Source organism: Panthera pardus, unplaced genomic scaffold (assembly GCF_024362965.1).
Source record: "Panthera pardus isolate Hobbes unplaced genomic scaffold, ASM2436296v1 HiC_scaffold_5, whole genome shotgun sequence".
Taxonomy (NCBI): Eukaryota; Metazoa; Chordata; class Mammalia; order Carnivora; family Felidae; genus Panthera; species Panthera pardus.
In genome coordinates this window covers 19,931,463-19,956,705 of record NW_026526980.1, presented here as the reverse complement: position 1 = coordinate 19,956,705, position 25,243 = coordinate 19,931,463, and the positions used below count along the sequence as shown (strand labels likewise).

The 25,243-nt window shown below is 53.3% G+C and overlaps 1 protein-coding gene across 4 annotated transcripts; it reads right to left on the bottom strand.

Annotated features, from left to right (window-relative positions):
• Positions 1 to 1,127: 1,127 nt before the first annotated feature.
• On the bottom strand, positions 1,128 to 25,187 carry MVP (major vault protein). 4 transcript variants are annotated; one of them, XM_053894527.1, is made up of 15 exons: positions 24,658 to 25,187; positions 18,479 to 18,611; positions 18,100 to 18,295; positions 10,424 to 10,547; positions 10,192 to 10,323; positions 9,861 to 9,955; positions 9,326 to 9,562; positions 6,864 to 7,145; positions 5,790 to 6,034; positions 5,456 to 5,653; positions 4,253 to 4,639; positions 3,069 to 3,185; positions 2,787 to 2,913; positions 2,097 to 2,285; positions 1,128 to 1,390 (listed from the first exon to the last, which is right to left on the bottom strand). In XM_053894527.1, the coding sequence occupies exons 2-15, from the start codon at positions 18,601 to 18,603 to the stop codon at positions 1,172 to 1,174; spliced, it is 2,673 nt and encodes an 890-aa protein (XP_053750502.1). In that variant the 5' UTR covers positions 18,604 to 18,611; positions 24,658 to 25,187; the 3' UTR covers positions 1,128 to 1,171. The 4 variants fall into 4 exon arrangements, with proteins under 4 accessions (XP_053750502.1, XP_053750503.1, XP_053750505.1 ...); XM_053894528.1 differs by having other exon boundaries at positions 24,690 to 25,187; XM_053894530.1 differs by lacking the exon at positions 24,658 to 25,187 and adding an exon at positions 24,239 to 24,605.
• Between the last annotated feature and the right edge of the window lie 56 nt (positions 25,188 to 25,243).

Genomic DNA, 25,243 nt, shown 5'->3' with positions numbered 1-25,243 from the left:
AGAAGGCCCTAACCAAGCATCAGCCCCGTTCAGGAGGAGAATTCCTGGCCTCTTTCACGGACAGAGGAGATCAGAGAAGTTGCCTTCCTCAGTTATACCGAAAGTAAACCCAAGCTTCTCTCTCCCCAGGATCTTTTTACTTAGTTATCAACCTAGTACCTACGGCTCTACCTGGGCAAAGGGCTGGTGCAGCCTCCTGTGTGCAGCCAAATTCGATCACGCCTGATCTTTCCTTCAGAAAGGGCTCTGCACTGGTTGCAAATTTGATCATGCCTGGATCCTTCCCCCAGAAAGAGCTCTGCACTGGTTGCGGGGGAGGGTGGAAAGAGGGAACTCCTCCCTCGATGCTTGGGAAGAGCCCATATCAGAAGCCCAGAAAGGCACTCCAGTTCCTGTGGCCCCTGGGCAGGATCCTGACATCCCATCTGAGAGGGACAAGTGCACAGGCCTGCCGGCTATGCGGTGGGACCAGCAGGTGGTGCCAGAGAGAGAGAGTCTCCCAAGTGCTGGGAGGCGGGGGAGGGGATGCAGGGGTGGGTGCACCTGCAGCCTGAGGGCTAGATTCCAAAACCCGCCCAGCCTGCAGTTTCCTGGAGGAATTACCAGTGAGGAAAGACCTAGCTAGTGCAGGAGCCATCCCAGGGAGGCTGCCTAGGCGGGGCCCCATTCTCTCCCCTGTGGTATCAGCTCCCCCACCTGGGGTCTAAGGGAGCTGACCACCAAAGACAGTCCGACTAGTTGACTGGCCATGGCGCCTGGGTGGCTCGGTCGGAGAAGCCTCCGACTTCAGCTCAGATCATATCAGATCATATCACATCACGGGTTCGAGCCCCACGTCGGGCTCCGTGCTGACAGCTCAAAGCCTGGAGCCCGCTTGGTTTCTGTGTCTCCCTCTCTCTCTGCCCCTCCCCTGCTCGTGCTCTGTCTCTCTCACTCTCAAAGACAAACATCAAAAAAAAAAAAAAAAGTGCGACTAGTAAGACTTTGGGGTCACATTCCCATCAGCGTGACTGTTCCCTGCCTCAGTTTCCTCTCCACCTCACAGGTGAGGATAGTCTCTAGTAGCTACCTTGAGATTTCAGGGGTATCCACAGTGCTCCCTTGTGACAGAGACTTGAGGCCCAAGGTTAGAATGCCCAGAAATGTTTAATTTGTCGGTTGCAGCACGGCGCTAAGGAACAACATGGTTGTCTCCAAGAGACTGAGGGGCAGGAGGGGACCGGAGAAGCAAGCCCTCCTGGGGGCTGGGCATGCCGGCTGCCTTTTTGGTTGGGGGCTGGGCCTCCGACCCCAGCCCCAGGAGACCCAAGGCTGTGTTGAAGAGGTTGATGGGGGTGGAACCATCGGTGATGAGCGTTGATTTCAGGCCCAGGCTCTGGAGCAGTTTCACCTTGAGGAGCAAGAGGGAAGAGTCAGTCCCCTGTTCCTTTTCTTGTCTCCTTGGCCACCACCCACACTTATCGCACTCTGCAGCTGTCACCCGAGCCATCCTCCTAGGATTAGTCGCGGACAATAAGCGAGGTGTATCAGGGGAGACTGAAGGTTTCACCGGGGCTTAGAAGGCCTGAAAGACCCGGCCCCACTGTAGCTGCTTCCAGAAGCTCACCATTCCACCCTCGGTCGCGGCCATTCAGTCCTTTCTGTTCCTTAAACGCACTGAGTTCTGTCGTCCTTGTGTCTTTGCACATGGAGCCTCTCCCAGGAAGCTCCCGTCAACTCTACATCGGCCTCAAGTATCCCCTCTTCCGAGGGACTCTCCCTAAACCAGCCAGCATCCCTGGCTCGACTTCCTTCAAAGCACGTGCCATGGACTGGGGTTCCACTTGATGACCATCCGCCCCAGGGGCTGCAGCTCCCTGCCGAAGCTAGCACAGTGCCTGGCAGAGGCCACCGTGCACAAGTGCTACAGGCCGGGACACGGGGACAGTTTCACCTCCTCTCCCCTCCGCCCCCAGCATCATCTTTCCAGATATGTCTGCCCCAGCTCTGCCTTCTTGGTTTCAGATATGGTCCCAACACACACATACACACACACACACACACACACACACACACACACACACACACACACGCACCAGCCCCCTCCCCACTCTGACCTGCATCTCTGGCCCAGCCACAGCAAGGTCCCTGATGGTGCTGGGGCCCAAGGCCTCCGTCATCTGCTTGAACTTCTTCACCTCCACCTCCGCCAGCTGCTGGGCCTTGCTCACCTCCAGCTCCAGCTGGGCCCGGGCATAGACCAGTTCTAGTTCTCGCACTTTCCGTACCCGCTGGAGCTCAGCCTCCTGGAAGGGGGTGGGGGGAGAGAACGCAGCATTGTGTGGCCCCTGGGAACTGTCCCAGCAAGCCAGAGAGAACAGAGGCCAAAGGGATGGAACCGTAAATGGACAGTCAATTTGCCAGGTGACTCCTGGCCAGGCTGCCTTGTAGCTGGCGACTGGTGGGAGTCCTCAATCCAAGCCTTGGTTCTGCCATCTGTAAAATGGAGACAGTACCTGCCGCCTGAATGGAACTTCAGGCATTAAATAAGACCGTGCGTGTAAGACACGTGCAGCACTTTGCACAAAGCTGGCCAACGTGTGAGTGCACATTACACAGAAGACAGAGGTCATCATGCCCGGAGGGGAAAGGTGGTTAAGCGAATAGACACAGGGCAAAGGACTTTATGAACCACGGAGTGTTTAAATAGGGCTTTACATCGGGACACCTGGTCTCCCACTCCTCTCCAGGGCTGCAGTGATGGGGCCTCTTCCAGACCCCCTTCCACAGGCATCGCCCCCACTCACCGTCTCAATGGCCAAGGCCTCGGCTTTCAACTTGGCCTGTAGCACGGAGCCTTCTCCCTCGATGCGCAGGGCCTCAGCGCGGGACTCGGCCTCCGCCTTGGCGGTCCCCGTGCTTTCCACGGCAGTGCTGGAGGGGCGGCGGGGGTCAGGGGACGCCAGGAGGAAGCCCAGCCCTGCCCTCCTCCACCCTCACTTCTGGGCAGCAGAAGTCACACTCGTCTCAGTCCCTCCACCAGCTGCTTTCCAAGACCGGGCCCTCTTTTCCTCTGGTTCTCAACCCACCTCAGAGCCTCCAGCTCCAAGAGTTCGCGGCGAGCCTTTTCAGCTTCGGATTGGTCCAAGATCTTCTGCCTCTCAAGCCGGCCGCGGGCTTCTTGCTCAAGTCTCTGAGCCTCGTGCCTGGACGGGAGAGGGGACTGGGAAGATGCTGGCCATCTTCCAAGATGCGAGCCAGCTCTCCAAGGGCAGGGACCGCCAGTCTGCTGGGGGTGCCCGCGGGAAGCACTCAACGTGCCAACGGAAGCACGGCGTGCGCGCTAACAGCCTGGCACGATTGCAGGCGCAGGGGAAGGGACGGACTTGTGACCCGAGGCCCCCGCTTCCACACAGCCCACCCTCCAGTGGGGAGAAACAAAGGGACGTGGTTGATTTCGGACAATGACAAGTTCCCTGAAAGTGGGTGACGGGACACCAAGCAGAGCGGGTGCTGCTTCAGTTGGGGCAGAAAGAACTGGGCTCTGCGAGGAGGCGAGCTTCGGGCTGAGGCCCGAGGAGGAGGCCGGCTGAAGCGCTCTAGGCGAAGAGCATTCTGGCCGGAGGGAACAGCCAGCGCAGAGGGCCCGAAGCGGGGAGCACGGCTGTGCATCTGAGGGGCAGAAAGGAGCTGGTGGGATTGGAGCACGTGAGCCTGGGAGAGGCTGGAAGGTGAGGTGGGGTAGGTAGGCCTGGATCCCCGGTGCCCGGAAGGACCACGGAACAAGTTTGCGTTCTAGCACAAGCAAGGTGAGAAGCCACAGGAGGGGGATGGCACCTAGTGGTACGTTTTTTTTTTTACTTTTTTTTTTTTTTTTTTTTTTGAGAGAGAGAGAGAGAGAGAGAGAGAGAGAGAGAGAGAAGTCAGGAAGGGGCAGAGAGAGGAGACACGGAATCCAAAGCAGGCTCCAGGCTCCGAGCTGTCAGCACAGAGCCTGATGCGGGGCTCGAACTCACAGACCGTGAGATCATGACCTGAGCCGAAGTCGGACGCTTAACCAGCTGAGCCACCTGGGCGCCCTGTCCTAGTCGTATTCTTCAGTGGGCCATGCCATCTGCTAAGGGTGATCGCAGGCCGTCCGTAGGCGGGGGCGGGGGGAGGGCACCTTGTTACCCAGGTCGTGGCAGTGGGCCGAGGGAAGGACTCGGGAGAGGTCTGGCCCGCAGTGGGCACTGTGGGCAGTGGGGAAGCCCTGCCCCCAGGCCTCACTCACTTGGCAGCTGCCTCCTGGGAGTTGGTGGTGATCTCAATGGCCAGTTGGACGCTGCGCTGTAAGGCGTCCCGGGTCCTCTGGTCCACGGGCTCCACTGACTGCACGTCCACGCTGCTGACCACCAACCCGTTTTGGGGGAAGACGGCCCGGTCCCGGGGCTGGGGCAGAGCCCTGCCGTCGAGCCCCTTGGTTTCTGGGGTCTCAAAGCCAAAGACAGCAGTGCGAATAATGCGGGCAGAATTCTTATGGAAGTCATCGAAGGTGACGGAGGCCACGGCCCCCCGCACCCGGGACGCGATGGCCTTGCAGGCGTCACCCACGAAGTCAGGCACTGAGAAGAGCTTGGCTGTCTCCTGTGGGTCCTTCCGGTCCCTCAGCTCAAAGTGCCTGTGAACAGAGAGGCCCAGAACAGGGAAGCCATCTTCCTCCAGGAAACGGCAACTCTCGTCTTTGAAAAGGACTCCGGCCCCCACCCCCCGTCACTGGCCAGGGTCTCCCACGACAGAGAACGAGAATTGCTACCCACCATGGGCCCAGGTGAGAGACCATCTTATTCTCCCAGCCACCCTAGGAGGTGGGGATGAGCACTATCCCCTTTTACAGATGAGGAAAGAGAGGCCCAGAGAGGTTAAGTGACAGGCCCAAAGTCACATCATATGTGGCAAGCCAGAAAGGTGAACTCAGGCAGCGTGGCTCCAGGGTCTATGCTCTTAGCGACCATGCTGCAGTGCCCCCCCGCCCCAGAGAGGTCAGCGCCCCCATCTGCCCCTGTCACAGTCCTGGCCACTCCGCCCAGAGGTGGGTGTGGTGGGGCACAGCCGCCGTATGGGACTCCCCTCCCCCCTCTCCGGTCACCGCCATTTGAGCTCTAACTACGTACAGGGCACTGTTCCAATTCTCACCGCATCCCTTCGACCGCCCCGTGAGGCTGACGGTTGTCACTCTCATTTTACAGATTGGGAGATGGAGGAAAGCACCGAGTCACTGGCCTAGGTCCACAGCTAGCAAACGGCAGGGCCGGGACCCAGGCAGCGAGCCCCAGAGCCTGTGCTTGGGGACATCTGCCCACTCGCACTGGGTGTGTCCAACCGACATTTTCACGACCTTGCAGTTATGTGGTTGGCTGAACGTGAGCCCAGCGCTGCGGGACCCAGGGCTCTTCCTCCTGGCTCCCCCACCCCCCGGGCCCTCCCCACCCCTCACCAGTTGTAGGCGAGCTGCAGCTGCAGCCTGGCATGGTCTGCTGTTTCGATGGTGATGACGTCTGTGAAGAAGTCAGGCCCGAGCAGCAGGCAGAGAGCGCGGCGGGCGTGGGGACGCTTGGGCCTCCCGGCCGAAAGGGACAACACGGTGAACTGCTCCTCGGGACCCAGCGACACCAGCTCGGGCCCAAAGACCACACTGCAGAGGGAGCCGGGAGTCAGACACACGGAGAACCCCTCCCGCCTCGTCCCCCTCACCCCCGGTGGCCCTTCCCGCCTCCCCCCTCCCCCCCAGTAGCCTCCCCAACTGCCCCCCCCCCCGAATGGCCCCTCACCGAGCTCTCTTCTCTCTGTAGTCATACACCTGCACAGCAGCGTTGTGAGGGACCCGGTAGCTGACCACGCGGGTCTTGTTCCGGAGAGGGGAGGGCTGGGGGGTCTTGGGCATCTCCTTCACACCCCTGTCTGCCAGCGGGTCCTGCCCCTTGTTCAGCAGATCCTCCACCCCAGGAGGTAGCTCTTTCTCCCACAGGACTTCGTCCTGGGTCAGCATGTAGGTGCTTCCAATCACAGCTCGTACCTTGAGAGAGAACGGGGAGGGACGTCACCCGGGAAGGGAAGGGGGAAGGACCCAGCCGGCAGCCCGGTGGTGGGGGAGGGTAGCTTGGCGCTGTGGCCAAACATGGTCTCTGGAACGAGGCTGTATTCAGATGCACCGGCTGCTAGCTCGGTCGTCTTGGGCGCACCCCTGCTTTGGTTCCTCATCCGCACAGGGTTGAGGAATGAATGACATCTCAGATGTCTAGTGCTGAGAACTTGGCACGTGGTAAGGGCTTCAGAGGATTTCTTCTGGAACTTTCCTTCTGGGGGCAGCTTGGAGGGCATCGGAGGGACAGATGCCATCAATCCTAGGACCTAGGTAACATTCGCTAACACTTCCTAGGATTCTGAGCTCTACTTTCAGGTTGGCGTCTTAGAGAAAGAGGTTGGAGATGTGGTCCTAGGTCAGACCAAGGTCAAGGCTTCAGATTAGGGCGGGGGGGGGGCGGGGGTTGGCAAAGAGGAAAAATTCCACCTGGATAAGGGGATGGGGGAGGAATTTGGTTCTTGCTGTTCCCAGGCCACTCCCCAGTTAGATCTTTATGCTGGGGCCAGTTCTGCAGTGGAGACAGAGTCCCTGTCCTTAAACCTGGCTCATCTTCTCCCTGGGGAGCTTCTCAAGTTTGCACTTCGCTATTTACGACAAAGGGAAGGCAGATACTCCACGGGATGCCGGCCTGCTCGGATGCCACCACCAAGGCTGTCGAAGTCTCCTCCCCCATCTCCACCACGCACCTGTCCCCGTCAGCCCCGAGCAGACCACCACCGTGGCCGCACAACAGTAAGGGTGCCCATCCCTCAGCTGTTACCCTTCCAGTCTTGATATCCTGCACGTAGATGCCCTCATTCTCGTCCAGAGGGATGGCCTGACGTTCTTCTACCACCTCTACCTTGGCAGAGGGCACGTACTCCAGGGGCCCGCGGATGAGCCAGTTGTCCCCAGCCTGGTGGGAGACCTTCTCCTCCTCTTCTCCCTCCTCCAGGGGTTGCAGGGCCCTCAGCAGCAGCCCCTGCTGCTCTGACAGCACATATATATCCTGGATGCCTCGCTCCAGCCTCTCTCCAGGCTGGAGGAAAAAAGACTTCTCGCCCTAGTGGAAAGACATGGGGTTAGAAGCGGTTGCCACCCAGAGTCGTGACTGCCTCTGATAGCGCCTCTTTTGGTTCCTGTGGCCACAGGCTTGTGATGAGGACAGGAGCCCCAAAAGACCCTCCTGACGTTCCCACCGTAATACAGCGAAGCATTATCGGGACCATGAGGCTCTCGACAAATGCCCACAGATCTCATCCGGTCAAACCGCCCTTGATAAATCCTGTAAACCGTCAGGACCTGGACCCTCACAAGCTCAACCGTTAAGAATAAACCTCTTGGAGGGCCTGGGTGGCTCAGTCGCTAAAGCGTCCAACGCCCCCCCCCCCCTTTTTTTTTTAATTCATTTTTGGGAGAGACAGAGCATGAGTGGGGGAGGGGCAGAGAGAGAGGGAGACACAGAATCCGAAGCAGGCTCCAGGCTCCGAGCTGTCAGCACAGAGCCCGACACGGGGCTCAAACTCACTAACTGCGAGATCGTGACCTGAGCTAAAATCAGACGCCCAACTGACTGAGCCACCCAGGTAAGTGTCCAACCCTTGATTTCAGGGCAGGTCGTGATCTCATGGTTTGGGAGTTTTGAGCCCCGCATCTGGCTCTGTGCTGACAGTGTGGAGCCTGCTTGGGATTCTCTCTCTCTCCCTCCATCCCTCCCTCCCTCCTCACCACCCCCGTCCCTCCCATGCACTCTCTCTCTCTCTTTTTCAAAACTAAACATTAAAAAAAAAAGCTTAAAAAAAAATAAGAATGACCCTCTTGTTGCTCATTTCTCCCATGCGTTGTTTTCTTGGGATGGTGTCGTCCAGACATTGGCAAACTCAGTTTCTGGGCCAAATCTGGCCACTGTTATTATTTTTTAACAATCTATTTGAGATATAATCTATATACCATACAATTTTTCCGGTTAAAGTCTACAATTCAGTTGTTTTGGCATATCCACAGAGTTGTCCGATCATCTCTAGGATCTAATCCCAGGGTTTTCATCACCCTGAAAAACTCATTAGCGGTTCCTCTCTGTCCATCCCTACCCCCTCTAACCACTAATCTATTTTCTATCACTACGGATTTACCCATTTGGGACATTTTGTATAAACGGAACCACACAGGGGTGCGTGGCTGCCGCAGTCAGTTGAGTATCCAGCTCTTGATTTCAGCTCAGGTCGTGATCTCAAGGTCATGGGATCAAGCCCCACATCGGGCTCCGCACTAAGCGTGGAGGCTGCTTGGGATCCTCTCTCTCTCCTCTCTCTCTCTGCCCCTCCCCCACCCAAAAACTACATTTTAAAAATTAAAATAAATGGAATTAAACAATTCCAAGTACTAGCTGAAATACTAATGTAGTTTTTTTTAATGTTTATTTGTTTTTGAGAGAGAGAGAGACAGAACGTGAGTGAGGGAGGGGCAGAGAGAGGGAGACACAGAATCCGAAGCAGGCTCCAGGCTCTGAGCTGTCAGCACAGAGCCCGATGTGGGGCTCAAACTCACGAGCTCTGAGATCACGACCTGAGCTGAAGTCGGACGCTCAGCCGACTGAGACACCCAGACGCCCTGAATGCTGATCATTAGCACACGAGCATCTGTACGTGCTTATTTCCTTTTATAGCTGAAGGATATTCCATTGTGTGGATATGCCTCAATTTGTGATCTGTTCATCCACTGCTAGACATTTGGGCTATTTCGGGAAGTAAAATGTTACAGGAACACAGAGGCACTCGTTCATTTACAAGCTGTCTATGCTTTTGCTCCAACAGTACAGTGGAATGTGCTCCCAAAGCCCAAAGTATCTACGATCTGGCCCTTTACAGAAAAGTATGTCGATCCCTGGTAGTCCCATGTATAGTTAAGAGAGGGGTGAGGTGGGGTGGGAAGAAGCATAAACCAAGAGGTTTGTTTTATGCATGATGACAAGGTTTCCAGAACAGCGGGTACGGATGGGACCCGGGAGGTGCTCCCAGAAGAAACTGTGTGGAAACTGAGGTTGGGGGCCACCAGGGAGATCAGGGGGACTCTGTCTCAAAAGATAGAACTAGACGTGCAAGGACACAGAGGGAGCCAGAACGAGCTTGGTGCTTCTAGAACATGTACCTGGGGTGGGAGGAGGGAAGGAAGAGGTCCGAGGGCCTCCACTCAAGGGCATTCACCCTCCCAGAGCAGAGCTCCAGGTGAAATGGAGGCACTCACCTTGACCACACGCTTCTGCCCCAGCTGGTTCTTGCCATCCGGGCCCACTGGGTCGAGAATCACACAGTAGTTGCGGGGGCCCAAGGTGGTGATGGGCACGACCCCCAGCACCTCCTCGTAGACATCTGGCACATGGGCCTCCGTGTCCTGCACGGTCACCAGCCACTCCTCCCCCGTGCGACGGGTCACTCCTCTCAAGTCTCGGAAGTTCTGCCGAGCCCGGAGGTGCAGGGCCGTCTGTAGGACAAGAGGTCGGGGCGTTTGGGGAAACCGATCTCCAAGTTCCTCAGGGGACCTGGGAGCCCCACTGGCCACTAAGTGCTCCCAGGCCTGACCGCCAGTCTCCACCAACCCAGGAGGGCATTTTAACCCTCTCAGAGGACTCAGGATACCCCTCAGGTAACTGACCTCTGCAGTTTTCTTTTAGTGGCCTTAGAAATATTGCTTCTCTTTCACGTTCATGTCCTCTGCCACTATTCTCTGCCACTCAGAGTGATCCCTACCCCAGGGTCCCTTAACCCCCCAGAGCACAGACCTTTTCTGTGAGGATCACGGCGTCCACCAAATCCAGAACCTCCTCAAACACTCCCGGGAGATATGCCCCCACGGAACGCACCAGCCATTCTTCCCCTGGGTCGGGTGAAGGGTGGGGGTTGGGGGGAGGGAGAAGCCATGTCAACATGACAGCAGGGTCAGGGGAGAGCCCGCACAGGGCGGGGTTAGGGAAAGCAGCAGTGGGCAGCCCCCAAAAGCTTATAAGAGAGATCCCAGGGAAGTACTTCCTCCCAGGCTGCTAGTGGCCATCCCCAACCCTGTGGGCAGAGCACGGCCTGTCCACCCCCATCAGCACCCCTTATCGACCCCACCTGTCACCCTCTCCTTGCCGTCCCGGTCCCAGCACTCCTTGCGGGCCCTCAGCCGCAGGGCCTGGTTCTGCCTGATGACTGTGGCCTGGATAATCTCCAGGACCTCCACCTCCTTCTGGGGGATATATGTGCCTGGGGAGGGGAGAAGAGGCTGGAGGTGAGCAGGTATCAGAGCTATAGTGGAAAGGCCAGGAGCCTCTGACCCGGACTCCGGCCAACGGAAGGAACTTACCAGGTCCTTCAAATAGCCACTCATCTCCTGCCACCACCTTCTCTCCATTCTTATCCTCAAAATCCAGCAACGCCTTAAGATGGAGGGCAGTGTTGGGCATAACCACCTGCAGTGGAGTGATGTCCTGACAAGGGAAGAAGGGAGGTCATGGGACATCCAGTACTGTGACTCCAGGAGTCATGCCCAATACCTTGGAGGTCAGAGTCCGCAGCATCCATCTTTATAGGTCCCCCCAAAAGCTGCCAAGTGGAATGCACAAGGTAGGGGTAGTCCCAAAGCCATGTGACCTGAAGAACTAAAACAGCTGACCGAGCAAGAGGAAGCCACTACCAATGAGCCAAGAACACACGATCCTCTGTAGGAAGTGCTTAGAAGCGGTTCTGAATTAGAAACCTAGGTTGGGAAACTGGGACACACCTCAAGGCCTAGTATGCCCCGGGGAAGTGCGGAAAGTAAGGAAGTGGGAAGCCTGGACGGCTGTAACAGGCATGCTTTGGCACGTGGCTTTGTCATCAGGGTCGCTTCATGGTCACAAGATGGCCACCGTGCTCCAGCCATCACGTCTCTTTTCATCAGGAAGGGGGACCTGGCAATAAGCATCCAAACCTTTTAGAAGTTTGTAGGAAGGTTTCTAAGAGTAGAACTTCACTTGGTCTTTGATCTGAGGGAGGCAGGAAAGGAGAGAAAGAGGCTCAGAGAGGCTGGAAGAGATATGCCCAAGGTCACACAACTAGTGATGAACGGGATCCGGACTTGAACCTCAGTCTTTAGTGAAGCTTAGCTGCCTGCCGCTCCTTTCTCTGACCAGAGTGACCCAGTGCGGAAAGGTCGAGCAGCTCTACTCTCTCCCCACTGACCACACACTGGGTTGGAGGCAGGCGAGCCCTTCCTTGTGCATCTTCAATGGGCACAGCACCTGGCTGATTGTGGTAGGGGCAGGCTACACACACACACACACACACACACACCCATCTTCCTGGATTGGAAGTGTCCAGCAGGTGATAAGACAGATACAGACCCCTGTCTCCAAGTACACCATGGACAGTGTCAAGGGACAGAGGTTGCAAAAACCTAGGGCACATCAGGAAAAGCCCTCTGGGAGTGGCTTTTGAGCAGGGGCTCAAAGGAAGAGCTGGCTTTTGATACAAAGGTGCAGGAAGAGGAGAAAGTGAGATTTCTGGAAGGATCGTGGGGGTTTTTCACCTCCCACATCTACTCTATCATCATTTTCTCCCTGTTCCGCTGAAAGCTACATCTACCTTTATCGCTGCCATTCCCCTCACCTAAGTCACCATCTCTTGCCTGGATAATGGAAAGATCTTCCTAATCTGTCTCCTGGCGGCCACCCTGGTCTCCTTCCTGTCTGTCCCCCACGCCACTGCAGGCTTCCAGCTCAGGTGACTAGGTACCCAGTAGTATCGCCACATAAGATTGGGAATGCGGGAGAAGAGCAGATTTGGGGGGAAGGGAAAGTGTCGGGTTTGGACGTCCAGTAGGAACTGGCAGCGGGACATCCAGGAGAGAGCCTCCCACAGGCAGCTAGGGGCTCACAGGTCAGCAGCTCCCAGCGATGGTACAGGGGTGGATGTCTAACATAGACGAAGTGGTCAAGGCCACGGGAGCATGAGAGGGCTCACAGGAGGTTCAGGACAGAATCTGAAGGCAGAGGGCAGGAGAGGAGAGGGAGACATCGAAGAAGATGGAAAGAGATATCCACAGAGTAAAACAGGAAGATAAGTTTTAGTGGGGGGTCGGGTGGAGGGGAAAAAAAGACAAGTTTTTTTTTTTTAAGTGTTTATTTTGAGAGAGAGAGAGAGAGAGAGAGTGAGCAGGGGAGGGGCAGAGAGAGATGGAGACAGAGAATCTCAAGCAGAATCCACGCCCTTAGCGCAGAGCCCAGTGCGGGATTTGAACTAATGAACCTTGAGATGGTGAGCTGAGCCAAAATAAAAAATCAGGCACTCAACCAAGGGAGCCACTCCAAAAAGACAAGTTTTAATAACAGGGCAGGTCAACAATGGCTGTGGCTAAGAAGACCCGTGAGACACAGAATGTCCACCCAGGTTAGGAATTAGGAGTTGGGAGGCCTTGGAGCCTTGTGAAAGCAAGTTCAGTGGAGGTGGGGGGCGGGGGCAGGGGCCAGATGTAGGGGCTTGTGAGGAAATGGGGCAGAGGACATCAAGCAGTTATCAAAGGGTAAGTATGAAAGGAAAGCAGCAGCAGTAAATAGCTAGAAACTGGATTTATATATAGGGCCCTCATAAAAGTTCCTACTTTTAAATTTAAATTTCAGGGGCGCCTGGGTGGCTGAGTCGGTTGAGCGTCCGACTTCAGCTCAGGTCATGATCCCGCGGTTTGTGCGTTCGAGCCCCGCGTCGGGCTCTGCGCTGACAGCTCGGAGCCTGGAGCCTGCTTCGGATTCTGTGTCTCCTTCCCTCTCTGCCCCTCCCCCACTTGTGCTCTGTCTCTCAAAAATAAATAAATGTAAAAAAATTTCACGTGCGTATCCTGGGACCCAGCAATTCTTAATAGTTTCTACTCTTAAAGAACAGCAAACACTATACGTGCCTGGTTGGCTTAAGTTGGTAGAACATGGAACTCAATCTCAAGGTTGTAAGTTCAAGCCCCAGGTTGGGTGCAGAGATTACTTAAAATCTTTCTTTCTTTTTTTTTGTTTTTTTTTTTTACATTTATTTATTTATTTTTGAGAGAAAGAGCACAAGTGGGGAGGGGCACAGAGAGAAGGAGACAGAATTCAAAGCAGGCTCCGGACTCTGAGCTGTCAGCACAGAGCCCAACATGGGGCTCGAACTCAGAAACTGTGAGATCATGACCTGAGCCGAAGTTGGACGCTTAACTGACTGAGCCACTCAGGCGCCCCTAAAAATAAAATCTTGAGAGGCCCTGATGGCCGGTTAAGCGTCCGACTTTGGCTCAGGTCATGATCTCACGGCTCCTGGGTTCGAGCCCCACATCGGGCTCTGTGCTGACAGCTCAGAGCCCAGGGCCTGCTTTGGATTCTGTGTCTCCCTCTCTTTCTCTGCTCCTCCCCCACTCACACTCTGTCTCTCAAGAATGAACTAACATTAAAAAAATTTTTAATTAAAAAAAATCTTGAAAAAATGTTTTTAAGCACACACACACACACACACACACACACACACACACAAACAGCAAACAGAAACATGAACAAGGACACACAGACAAGGATACTCGTCGCAACACTGTTTTTCCTTATAAATCGGAAACACCATGAATGATACTCAACAGGAAAATGGCTGAGCTTTTAGCATCATCTGGAATTACATAGAACAAATGAGACTTACATAACAATATGCAGAAGCTCATTCAAAATACACTGGCAAGTGACAATGTGATAGCTTTATGCAAATAGGTTATAGTTGATATGATTTTTTTTTTTTTTACACATACTTATGTTAATGCATAAACATATCTGGAAGCACAGACCCTGAATGGATGACAGTAGAGGGCTCTGGCGAATGGTGAGTAGAGATTGGGGGCAGAAGTCACGAAGGACCTTACAGCCTTCTGGATGTATTCTTTAGAATGAAAGCTTCTGCAAGTAAGCCTTTAAGGGCAGAGAAGGATGGAAGAGACAGAGCATATTTATTGGCCAAGAGAAAGGCAGCAGTAGTGGGGAAATTAAAGACAGAGGAAAGAGAAGCTCCAGGTGGGGTTACAGGTTAAGTGTTGGACTTCGGCTCAGGTCATGACCTCATTCATGTTCAGGACTTCGAGCCCCCCATCGGGTTCCACGCTGATGATGCGGCACCTGCTTGGGATTCTCTCTCTCCCTCTCTCAAAATAAATAAATAAACTTAAAAAAGATAGAAGTATATAAACTTACCCAAGGAGGTGAAAGACCTGTACCCTGAAACTACAAGACATTGATGAAAGAAATTAAAGGAGACACAAATGGAAAGACATTTTACTCTCATGGATTAGAAGAATATTGTTAAAACGTCCATACTGCCCAAAGCAATCTACAGATTTCATGAAATCCCTATCAAAATACCAACAGCATTTTTCAGAGAACTAGAACAATCCCAAAATCTGTATGGAACCACAAAAGACCCAGAATAACCAAAGCCATCTTGAAAAAGAAAAACAAAGCTGGAGGTAGCACTATTCCAGATTTCAAGTTCTATTACAAAGCTGTAGTGATCATGACAATATGGTCCTGGGGCAAAAATAAACATAGATCAATGGAACAGAATAGAAAGCTACAATTACAGGGTCAATTAATCTTTGGTAAAGGAGGCAAGAGAATGCAATGAGAAAAAGTCTTTTCAACAAACCGTGCTGGGAAAACTGGACAGTTACATGCAAAAAAAAAAAAAAAAAAAAAAAAAAAAAAAAAAAAATGCAAGGGTACCGCTTTCTTACACCATACCCAAAAAATTAACTGAAAATGGATTAAGGACCTGAATGTGAGACCTGAAACCATAAAAATCCTAGAAAAGAGCACAGACAGTAATGTCTCTGACATTGACCATAGCAACATATTTCTAGGTATGGTCTCCTGAGCAAGAGAGATAAAGCAAGAACAACCTATTGGGACTACATCAAAATAAAAAGCTTCTGCACAGCCAAGGAAATAACCGACAAAACTAAGACAACCTACAGAATGGGAGAGACATATCCAAAAGGGTTAGAGTATCCAAAATATATAAAGAACTTACACAACTCAACATCAAAAAATAATCTAAATTAAAACAGACAGAAGACATGAATAGACACTTCCCCAAAGACATCCAGATGGCCAAAAGATACATGAAAAGATGCTCAACAGGACTCATTATCAGGGAAATGCAAATCAAAACCACAAGAAGATATCCCCTCATACCTGTCAGAATGGCTCAAATAAAAAACACATGAAACAATAAGTGTTGGCGAGGGTGTGGAGAAAAAAAGGAATCCTTGTGTACTGTTGGTGGGAATGCAAACTGGTACAGCCACTGTGGAAAACAGGATGGAGGTTTTGCAAAAAATTCAAAATAGATTTACTGTATGATCCAGTCATCACCCTAAGGGGTATTTACCCAAAGAATGTGAAAACACTAATTCGAAAGGATATATGCACCCCTTTGTTTATTTCGGCGTTATTTACAATAGCCAAATGGTGGAAGCCCAAGTGTCCATCAACAGAAGAAAGGATAAAGAAGATGTGGCATATACACACAATGGAATATTACGCAGCCATAACAATAATGAAATCTCGCCATTTGCAACAACATGGATGGAGCTGGAGAGCATAATGGGAAGCGAAGTAAGTTAAAGACATACCGTATGATTTCACTCATATGTGGAATTTAAGAAACAAGTGAATAAAGGGAAAAATAGACAAACCAAGAAACAGACTCTTAACTACAGAGAACAAACAAACTCTGTTACCAGAGGGGAGGTGGAGGGGGATGGGTGAACTAGGTGAAGGGGGTAAAGAGTACACTTATCCTGATGAGCACTGAGTAAGCATATGGCATTCTATGGCACACCCAAGCCTAATACTGTAGGTTAATTACACTGGGATTAAAATAAAATAAAATTAAAAAGAGACACAGAAGGATAAGCCAGGTTCCCGGGGCCACCTGATGGAGGCCCCAACAGGCCTCATCAAAGGAGATGAGCACAGATATAAAATAAGGGAAGGGAATGCAGACCCAGATCCTGCCAGATGGCCTGGACTTCTAAGTATGTGGCAAAGTTGTTTAAGAATGAGTGGGGCACCCAGGTGGCTCAGTCAGTCAAGCATCTTACTCTTGATTTCGGCTCAGGTCATGATCTCATGTTTCGTGGGTTTGAGCCGAGCCCTGAGTCGGGCTCAGGGCTGACATCGTGAAGCCTACTTGGGATTCCCTCTCTCCCTCGCTCTCCGCTCCTCCCCCACTCGTATGTGCTCTCCCTCAAAATAAATAAACTTTAAAGGGCTTCTTAAAGGGGCACCTCGGTGGCGCAATTGGTTGAGTGTCTAACTTTGGCTCAGGTCAGGATCTTGCCGTTCGTGAGTTCAAGCCCCACATTGGGCTGTCAGCACAGAGCTGGCTTCGGGTCCTCTTTCCCTTTCTGTCTCCGCTCCTCCCCAACTCATGCACACGCAGGCGCTCTCAACATTAAAAAAATTAAGATAAAATGTTGGTGGCTCAGTCGGTTGAGCGTCCGACTTCGGCTCAGGTCATGATCTCACAGTTTGTGAGTTTGAGCCCCGCGTCGGGCTCTGTGCAGACAGCTTGGAGCCTGGAGCCTGCTTCAGATTCTGTGTCTCTCTCTCTGCCCCTGCCGAGCTTGCACTCTGTCTTTCCCTCTCTCAGGAATAAATAAACATTAAAAAAAATTAAAATAAAATAAAATAAAATGCTACTAAAAAATAGGATAGAAAATAGGAAGGGAGTGGAAAATGATAAATATTTAGAGGCATGCAGAAAAAAAGTGGAGAGAAAGCTGGTTAGGAAGGAAGAGAACCACTGAACAGAGCTGGCCTGGAAATGAGCCACTTGACCCATCAGCTACTTGTAATACTGTCATCTTTGTGGATCTGTCCCCATGGCCAGGAAGCCCCTCCTGGGTATGAGGACAGGAAGGACAGGTTGGGGTCACAGCAATCCAGGACCGGCTTTGGCCACAGGTCCTGCACATAAGAGACTGTTAAGATGACAACCTCCAGTTGGTGTAGGAAAGAGACCAGGAAGAGAATCTGAGGGACAGAAGACAAAGCCCTGAGGGGTCATGACAACTGAGGAGGCGGGGATTGAGTTTCCAAGGTGGGGGAGGTGGGAGAATAACCAGGTCCCGAGTGGACTGGCACCAGGAGGGGCTGCAGCAGAACAGAAGAATTGAGGTCAAGAAGGCCAAGTCATTGACAAGGTCATCACAAGGACATTAGTGAGGCTCCCATGAGTCAGAAGGGGAGGGAGAGGGAGGCCTGAGGCAGGCACCTTCTCAGTGGAGACCAGAAGGGAAGAGGTGTGGGCAGAGAGGGAGGAAAAGGAACGGCTCCATGACATTGGGCTCCAAAGAGGGAGAGGCCCTGTCCTCCTGGCCTGGAGGATGTGGGGTTTGAGAGAAAGAGCTGCTGTGGGCTGGGGAACCTAGGGAGCTTTCAACACTGCCCCCCCCCTGCCCCCCCAACCACTCCCCACCCAGAGAGGGACTGAGCTGATCCGAGGTAGGACCTGGGTATGGGGGATTTTCAGGCCAGGGCCTGAGGGCCACGTAAACGAGGGCCAGGCCACAAGCGCAGGCCTGTGATGCCTTCCTGAGGAACGGTCACCAGTCTCCAAGCCCAAACTCATCTCGTCCACCATTGCGGTCACTGCCCACCAGACTGCCCAACAGTCTGGCACCGTTTGAGTGGATGAAATGCTCACACTTGGCATAATTGTTTAGCACCAGAGTGGTCGGGAGCTTCTAGCAGGCTCCAGAGCCTGGAAGGTCAGGAGGGGAGATGGGCTGACATCTCTCAAAGGAGGGGCGGGTCTGCTGTGGGCATGCGAGGAGGAAGGAAGGAAGCAGTAATTCTGTCCTTGGGGAGAACCTGCAAATGTTGCCCCCACCCGCTCCCACAGCCCCAGTTTGTTTTCCCTCCAGAAGGCAGCGCAGAGCCCTAGGACAAGGCGGCAGAACAGGCAGAATGATTATAGAGGAAGCAAGCCAAGTACCTTTTCCAGCACCTCCCCTGGGTACAGGGGGAAGGGGTCCTGGGCCAGCCGGATCTCTAGGTCAGCGTGGCGGAGCCGTACTTGCCCTGTGACGTCGAACAGCACCAAGCCCTGGGGATCCCGGGACACCGGGTTGGCCACTGTGCAGTAGTGGCGTGGGGGGACAGTCACCATGCGCATGGGGGCAAACAGGACCCTGTAGGAGGGTGAGAAGCAGTGTGAGGACCTGGGGGACCCTGTTCTCATTTCTGAAGGAGACAGTGAATGGGAGAGAAAGCGTCACCCAACCCAGGGCCAATCCTGCCTGGGAACAGGAAGGAGATGGACGGTCACGCCAGCCAGACTAACAGGCACCCCACGGCACGGTCCCAACACCAACCTCTCATTGTCCTGCCGGATGTAAGTCTTTGGCCCGACCTCCACGCGGGACACGTTGCTGTTCATGTCCAGCACATGGATGTAGTGGTATGGGGGGATGCGGATGATGGACTCTTCGGTTGCCATGGTGACTCCTGAGCCCAGGGCAGCAGGGGGATAGACAGGTGGGGAGAAGATCCAACAAGATGAGCACAGGGGGCCGGCACGGGGCCAGCACGAGCCGGAGGACTGGCTGGAGATGGGGGAGTGGGCCTGTCCTCCTCCAGCTCGGATTATTTCACCCTTTTGAGCCCCACGCCAGCCGCTTCCTCTGTTCTCCCCACCCAGGGCACGCAGCCCATCCAGACCTCATCCCTGCCGAGACCTGCTTGACACAATTAACCGCGGAAGCCCAGGTTGTTCTCTGCCTATTCCTTTCCCTCCCCAAGCTGCCTGCAGCACCGGAAGGGGCTTTAGATGAAAACTCTGGAGGTGCCGGAGGTGGCCTTCACCAGCAGAGCAGGAGCAGTGACTGGGTGGCTCCCCGGGTCCTCCAGACACAGGCTTGTTTATTTCAGGGGATCCCGGGACCCAGCTGTATTGCAATGGTAGCCCACAGCCTAAGAATATTTACACTATCTTTGCACCCATGCCCCCCACACACATTTTCAGCAATCTGGGATGAACTGTTCAGACACGGGCCACCTCTCAAGGAAGGGATCCCTGGCGGAACTGGTGCTCCCATAGAGTCAGCTGGGTTGCAAACCCCAACCAAATTAGTCCTTTTCTCCCCAGTTCTCTCTGGTCTGTGGTCACTCTTGGTTTCCTGTGTTTGCAGGTAGGGGTGGGTGGGAAGGGAAAGGGAATGAACAAGTGCGTCTCTCACCCACCCCCATCCTACCTGCTTCTGAATCCTGGGTGGTTCAGGAAGGTCATGCCTCCTGCCTGAACCCCCGTCCCTGCCTCCAGCAGGCCTTGGACTTTGGACGATACATCCCTTGGGGTCACACAGAGGGAACCAAGTTTATTAGACAATTCAAAGCCCTGCCCTCTGAGACTTTGGTCAGGCCATTTTGAAGCCACCAGCAGAAAAGGAGGGACACTTCATCTGCCCCACCATTCAACTAACTTCTAACCTGAGAAGCGGGAGCGAGGACGGAGTGGCTTAGCGCAGGAGAAAGAGGCTGAAGCCCCAAAATTGCAGAAGCCAGGGAAAGGCACAAAAATTCTACTTAACCTACACACTCTGTAAAATTTTTATTTATTTTTTTGCTTAGCAATTGTGAGTTTCCACAACCTCCTGATTCCTGCTTCTCTTGAAGAATTAGGAGCTACACCCTGCATTTCCACCTAGCAAAACTGGCTAGAGTCAAGTCATAGCTGCTGCCTATAGATGTGACACCCCCCCACCGCCCAGGCCCGCCTGCCCCCTCCCCGCCAATCGTGCACTTACCACAATCCCCACGTGCTGTTCCTGTTGTCTTCTACCTAGGCTGCTGCACTCAACGACACCTGCCTGGCTCCTGCTTAAGTCTCTAACTCAGCGTCATCTAGTAGAACCTTCTGTAATGATGGACATATTCTAAATCTGGATTCTTTGGACTGGTCACAGGCGGCTACTGAATACTTGCAATGTGACCAGGGGAACTGAGGAACTAAATATTAAATTTCCATCAAGGTGGCCAAATAAGGTTGGTGAGTCCCACATTACAGTGTACCTCCAAGTAGCTGAGTCCCAGGTAGGGACTATGGATCATTAGAGGCCACGCAGCGAATCAGTGGGATGAGAATCCCCATGGAATGCTTGGTCCTGTCCTTCTCTGGTGGCAGCCATGGGACAGTGGTTAGGGGCACAGATTCAGCCAGACTGCCCGGTCTTACGGTTCTGATTCCCTGCCTTGTACTGTTTCCTTAACATCTTACCTCATTTTGAAAGGTTACAGTTTTCACCTGTCTTCCTGGTACACTTTCCACATCAAAAGAATGTTCTGCTCTCTATCTTGCAACTTTGTATGGGATTTGACCTCGATACTTTTTTGTTGCTCTGGTTTATGTGAAGTTAATTCCCCGGGACTTGTAGGAGTGGCTTTTCTGACGTCAGGGCTCCCTCTTCTGTTGTTTTTAGGCAGTGTTTGAAAATACAGGGGCTGCCTTTCTGCTTTCCTTGATCTGTTCTCCTCCCCACTCTTATCTTGACCTTCTCTTTCCTTCCTCCCTACTGCCCAGTCTCTCTCTGCTGTGCTTCCAAAGTGGCTTCCTGAGGAAGCCCCCAAAGAGCCCCCAGGAGCCGGAAGTACCTGCATCCCTTACTGGATGGGGTAACTTCAGACGAGTCCATTGCCCTCCCTATACCCGTTTCCCGGCCTGTAAACTGTGAACGGATAGGGCATCTACCCGAGTTATGAGGACTGAGGTAATCATAAAGTACTTGGAACAGAGCCCGACTCTTCAGAAGCACTATGCTACTTATTGCTGAGGCAGGAATAGCCTGAGGCCCAGCTCCCTTAATCAGTTAGGGGATGTGGCCTAGCACCAGAGACCCCCTAACCCACCCGGCCTTAACCCCCCTTGCTGAGTGGTCAGAAAGCTGGCAAGTCTTGTGTCGCCCCAGCTGTGGGGCTAGAATGGCAGCAAAGAAGGGGCATCTGAAGGCTAAGTGAAGCCTTTGCCAGGTTCTCTGCAGGGTAGAAGCCTGGCCAGGAAGCCAGATGGGGGAGAGGAAGGGCTAGGGCTATAAGCGGAGGTGTGGACAGGGCTCCGTGAGGCACCCCCTAGGGAAGATCTGAACTCTAGAAGGCCATGCAAGGGCTGGGAAGCAGGCCCCAGGAACAGCCTCCAATGACTCCTTTTTGGACAATCCCCCACTCCCTATGGCTGAGGCCTCTCCACCATCTGTCATCCCAGCTGGGCCCAGTCAGGGGGGCTGAGAGCCTCACCCAGCTCAGTGACTCAGCTGAGAATCATCCTTATAGCTGATCTGGCTGGGCTTCTGCCTTGTTCCAAAGCCAAGCCCTTGTTTCAGTACTGGGACCCTATCTTATCCCCCCTGACTGCCCACTACCATACCCTAAAGCTGTGCCTTCCACCTAGACCACCTGCTGTTCACCCCAGAACAGACTTTGCTCTTATCCTCTTGCTATCTGTAAAAAGAAGCCTCCACGTATGACCTCTCCAGGGAGCCAGGGAAACCACTTGACTCAGGCAGCTTGTTTGTGACAAGTCCCAGATTTACACTTTTGGGGTGTACCAGATGACATGGATAGTCAGAACATTGTCTTTCCAGTAAGGCAGGCCCCTCAAAAAACAATGGTTAAGGATGATGTTGGCCTTTGGAAGGTCCTGCCTAGACCTTGGGGCTGGCCCCGGCACTCCAAATCCACTCATCCCCTCCCCTTCGGGGCCTGCTTCCAGGATCTGCCCCCTAGTCTGCTCTCTGCATACATGCCCAGCTTGGTCTGATCACACTTCCCCCAGATGTCATGAGCTTCCTGCAGGAATCCGTCAGCTGTTGCCCAAAGTCTCAGACACTGCACCACACCCACGAAGAAGGGGGGCGGGTAGTGGGTGGAAGGGCAGAGAACAAAACCTGTAGGCAGAAGCTGCTTCATCCGCTAGTTAAGACGCAGCTATAGACCAGTGTCTTGGCTCCAAAGGAAACTTACAAAAAGGAAACTTACACTACAGCAAAACTCAATGAGCCTCTCTGGTCACTACCTGTCAGAAATCTTCAGGGTCAACTGTGAGTGCCTGGCACAGTGACTCAAACAGATGTCTGAGTGACCAGCTTTATGGTGTACTGGTCTGTAGTGAGCGACATCGGCATCACCTGAAGCTTGTTAGTAAGGGGGCTTCTCAGGCCCCACTCAAGAGCTGCTGAATCAGCCGGCATTTTAACCAGATCCCTCGTGATTTGGGCACATATTAAAGTACCAGCAACTCCAGCCTCAAGCAGCCACTCTCAGTCCTGGCTGTACTTGAGAGTCACCTGGAAGTCTTCGAAAAGCACTGATCTCTGGGGATTCTGACCTCAGTGGCCTGAGGTGGGGTGCAGACATGGCTAGATTTAAAATCTCTCCCACTGACCCTGATACACAGCAAAGATTGAGCTCTGTCAGTCTGGGGCCACTTGCTAGCTCTGAGCCTTAGTCTCCTAGACCGAGAAATGGAAAGGAAGGACTATTTCCTGGGCCTAAAGAGATTAGTGACTACAGGATGGCTCTAGGGCACAGGAGCTCAGAGGGTGGCTGGGAGGAGGGAGAATAAAATGAGCTCAGATTACAGACTGCTCAAGGGCAGGGCATTTCGTTCAGCCTGGTCCATGGCAGGTCCAAGGAGCCCCCAAGCAGACCTGAAGCTGGAGGGGAAGTCAGTGACTCAGCCTGCCACCATCCTCCCGATCAAGCTCAGGTTTAGGGAAATGTACAGGACGCTCAACATACACAGGGGCTCATCGTTGCCGTTTCCCTGTGTAAACATTCTAGTCTTTGGAGAATGCAAGAGTCACATTACTCAGGGACTGCTCAGAGGCTGTTTATTTACCAGCTTCCCAGTTTAGGGAGATTATTTCCTACTATAGGGGGACTAGAGTGGAAATTCAAGAATTTGTCTCCCACCAATCAGGTTTAAGAGCAGCTTTTTGGGAACTTTTCTTCCTAGGAAAGTGTTCTCTGAGCTCCAGCTCAACTACCTTGTGGGAGGAGGAGCAGCTTGGTGGCCTCACTGGGGACAGAACAGTTCTGCCAGCTCAGGATGCTCCTCGCCCTATCTTCACCCTACTTCCTGGATGCTGCCAATTAATGCCACTCATTGAAGATGAAGGTTGTCCAGTTGAGAAGTGACCCAGGAACCAGGCTTCAGAACCCCTGATCTAGATCAATGTTTTCTAAACTTGCTCCATCACAGGAACCAGCTGAGAGTGTTGCTCCTGTTCATGCTGATTCCCAGGCCTCATCCAGCCCCACCACACCAAAGTTTCCAGGAGACTCTAGAATGTGTGTCTTTGGCAAGAGTCCCCCAAATAACAGCTCCCACTTATTAGGAACTTAAACTGTGCCAGGCATTGTGTTAAGGACCTTTAATTCATTCATTTAATCCTCACAAGAACCTAGATTAGTTAGCAACATCACTCAGGATCACGCAATGATCAAAGGACAGAGCCAGAACTCAGCCTGGGATCGCTGCTGCAGAGCTCCCAAACCAGGAAGCACAGAACAAGAACTTAGGACCCGGGTGGGGCAGATTATTCTCTGGGAGACAGGGTCAATGGCACTTCACAGCCGAGCATTTTCTGCAAGGGGAGGGGGGCTGGGGGGGAGGGAACTCCTCCATCCAACAAGGAGGCCAGAGTCACTTTGGAGCCCTCAGGCTGTCCCTGGGCCATCCACTCAGGGTGGCTGCTCTATCGGCTGGCTACTCCAGAGAGCTGCCCCACCCAGAAAGCTTCACCCGGGGTCAGGCTGGGTGCCCTGTTTGCCAAGGGCAGAAACAGGCAGAAGTTTCCAGGGAGCCCACTGACTGGCACCCCATGTAACAGCCAGCTTTCCCCCCTCACAACCCAGGGGACCACCCAGGCGGAAAACAGACAACACAGGGGACATCTGCCTCAGTTATCATCTCCCACCCCCATACTTCACTCCTGAGAGCCAGCTCTAAGATCCCCATAATCACAGACTGGCGGGTCCAAATGAGTTTCCTGTTTCTTGATTTCAGCCCCCCCCCCCCCAAAAGAGAAAATGAGAGAGCCTTGCTCAGCAACCCCCAAGCCTTCTAGAAGTCAAGCTACCTTGAGATCACTTTGCTAACCACCTCCCAAATGGCCTGCTAGGATCACGGTCAGCATAGCCTTAAGTGAGGCTGTGGGAAATCCTCAACATTTGGCATAGATGAAGGATCTCAGTGTGTGGGGGGCGGGAATCACATTCTAAAAGCTCAGAGAGGACAGGCCAGAGCCGAAGTCCTTAGGAGGAGGAGGCAGAGGCCTACAGCAGGGACCCAGGAGAGAGTGCGAATGGACCCAACTTGCCTCTGCCCTAACTTCTGATGTGGGAGCCTGAAGTCAAGAGGCCTTCGATTTGGGGGGTGGGGGAGTGTTCGCAAGATAACAAGTTGATCTACGTTTACTTCAAAAGACAAAAAAAAAAAAAAAAAAAAAAAAAATCCAGCAAGGAAAGCAAAACCTCCCACGGCCAAGCCTCTACCCACCTTCTTCCTCCTCCGGTTCAGAGATGTCTTACCTGCCCTGGCAGAAGCAAGGCCTTAGAAGGCAGGACGGGGCTAGGCGAGCCTTAAGGGACACAAGGTCCCACCAACTGTTTGGGGGCTTTGGGACCTGTACGAAGTACACCCAGAAGGAGTGCTGCCTGCCCCAGACCCCTCAGAGGGGGAAACTCCCAGGCCCAGCCCTAGGGATCACTTCCCGGCAGGGCAGGCACTCAGGGGTGGGGCCTGGCCATTTAAAGGGCCCTCGCAGCTGGTTCTCTCTTCCTCCTCTGGGCGGCTTCTACTGCAGCTGAAGGCACTGCAGCCTCTTGGCTCTCTCGCTGAGGTCCCACCTCAGAGCCAGCTGGCAGTGCTGGAATGAGACCGGGAAGGGTCAGAGGGGCAGGTGCCGAGTTCACCTCTGCCCCACGTGACTTTCATTTCCCAATCTGGCTGAATATGTTTCTGCCACCCCACAACTGTTTGGGCTCCTGCTGCAGCCCAGCCCCTAAGAGAAGATAACTTTGTGTTTTTTATTTTAGATTCAGAAAAGTCAACCCAGGTTCTCCAAAGAGATGTTCACCAGAAA

What these genes read in the sequence shown, in the direction of transcription:
- MVP (XM_053894527.1), bottom strand. Translation starts at nt 18,603, where the DNA reads ATGGCAACCGAAGAGTCCATCATCCGCATCCCCCCATACCACTACATC. An exon ending in CAGGGGAGGTGCTGGAAAAG is followed by an intron (nt 10,548 to 18,099) that starts GTACTTGGCTTG and finishes TTCCCTTGTCAG; the next exon opens with GACATCACTCCACTGCAGGT. An exon ending in GTGGCTATTTGAAGGACCTG is followed by an intron (nt 10,324 to 10,423) that starts GTAAGTTCCTTC and finishes TCCCCTCCCCAG; the next exon opens with GCACATATATCCCCCAGAAG.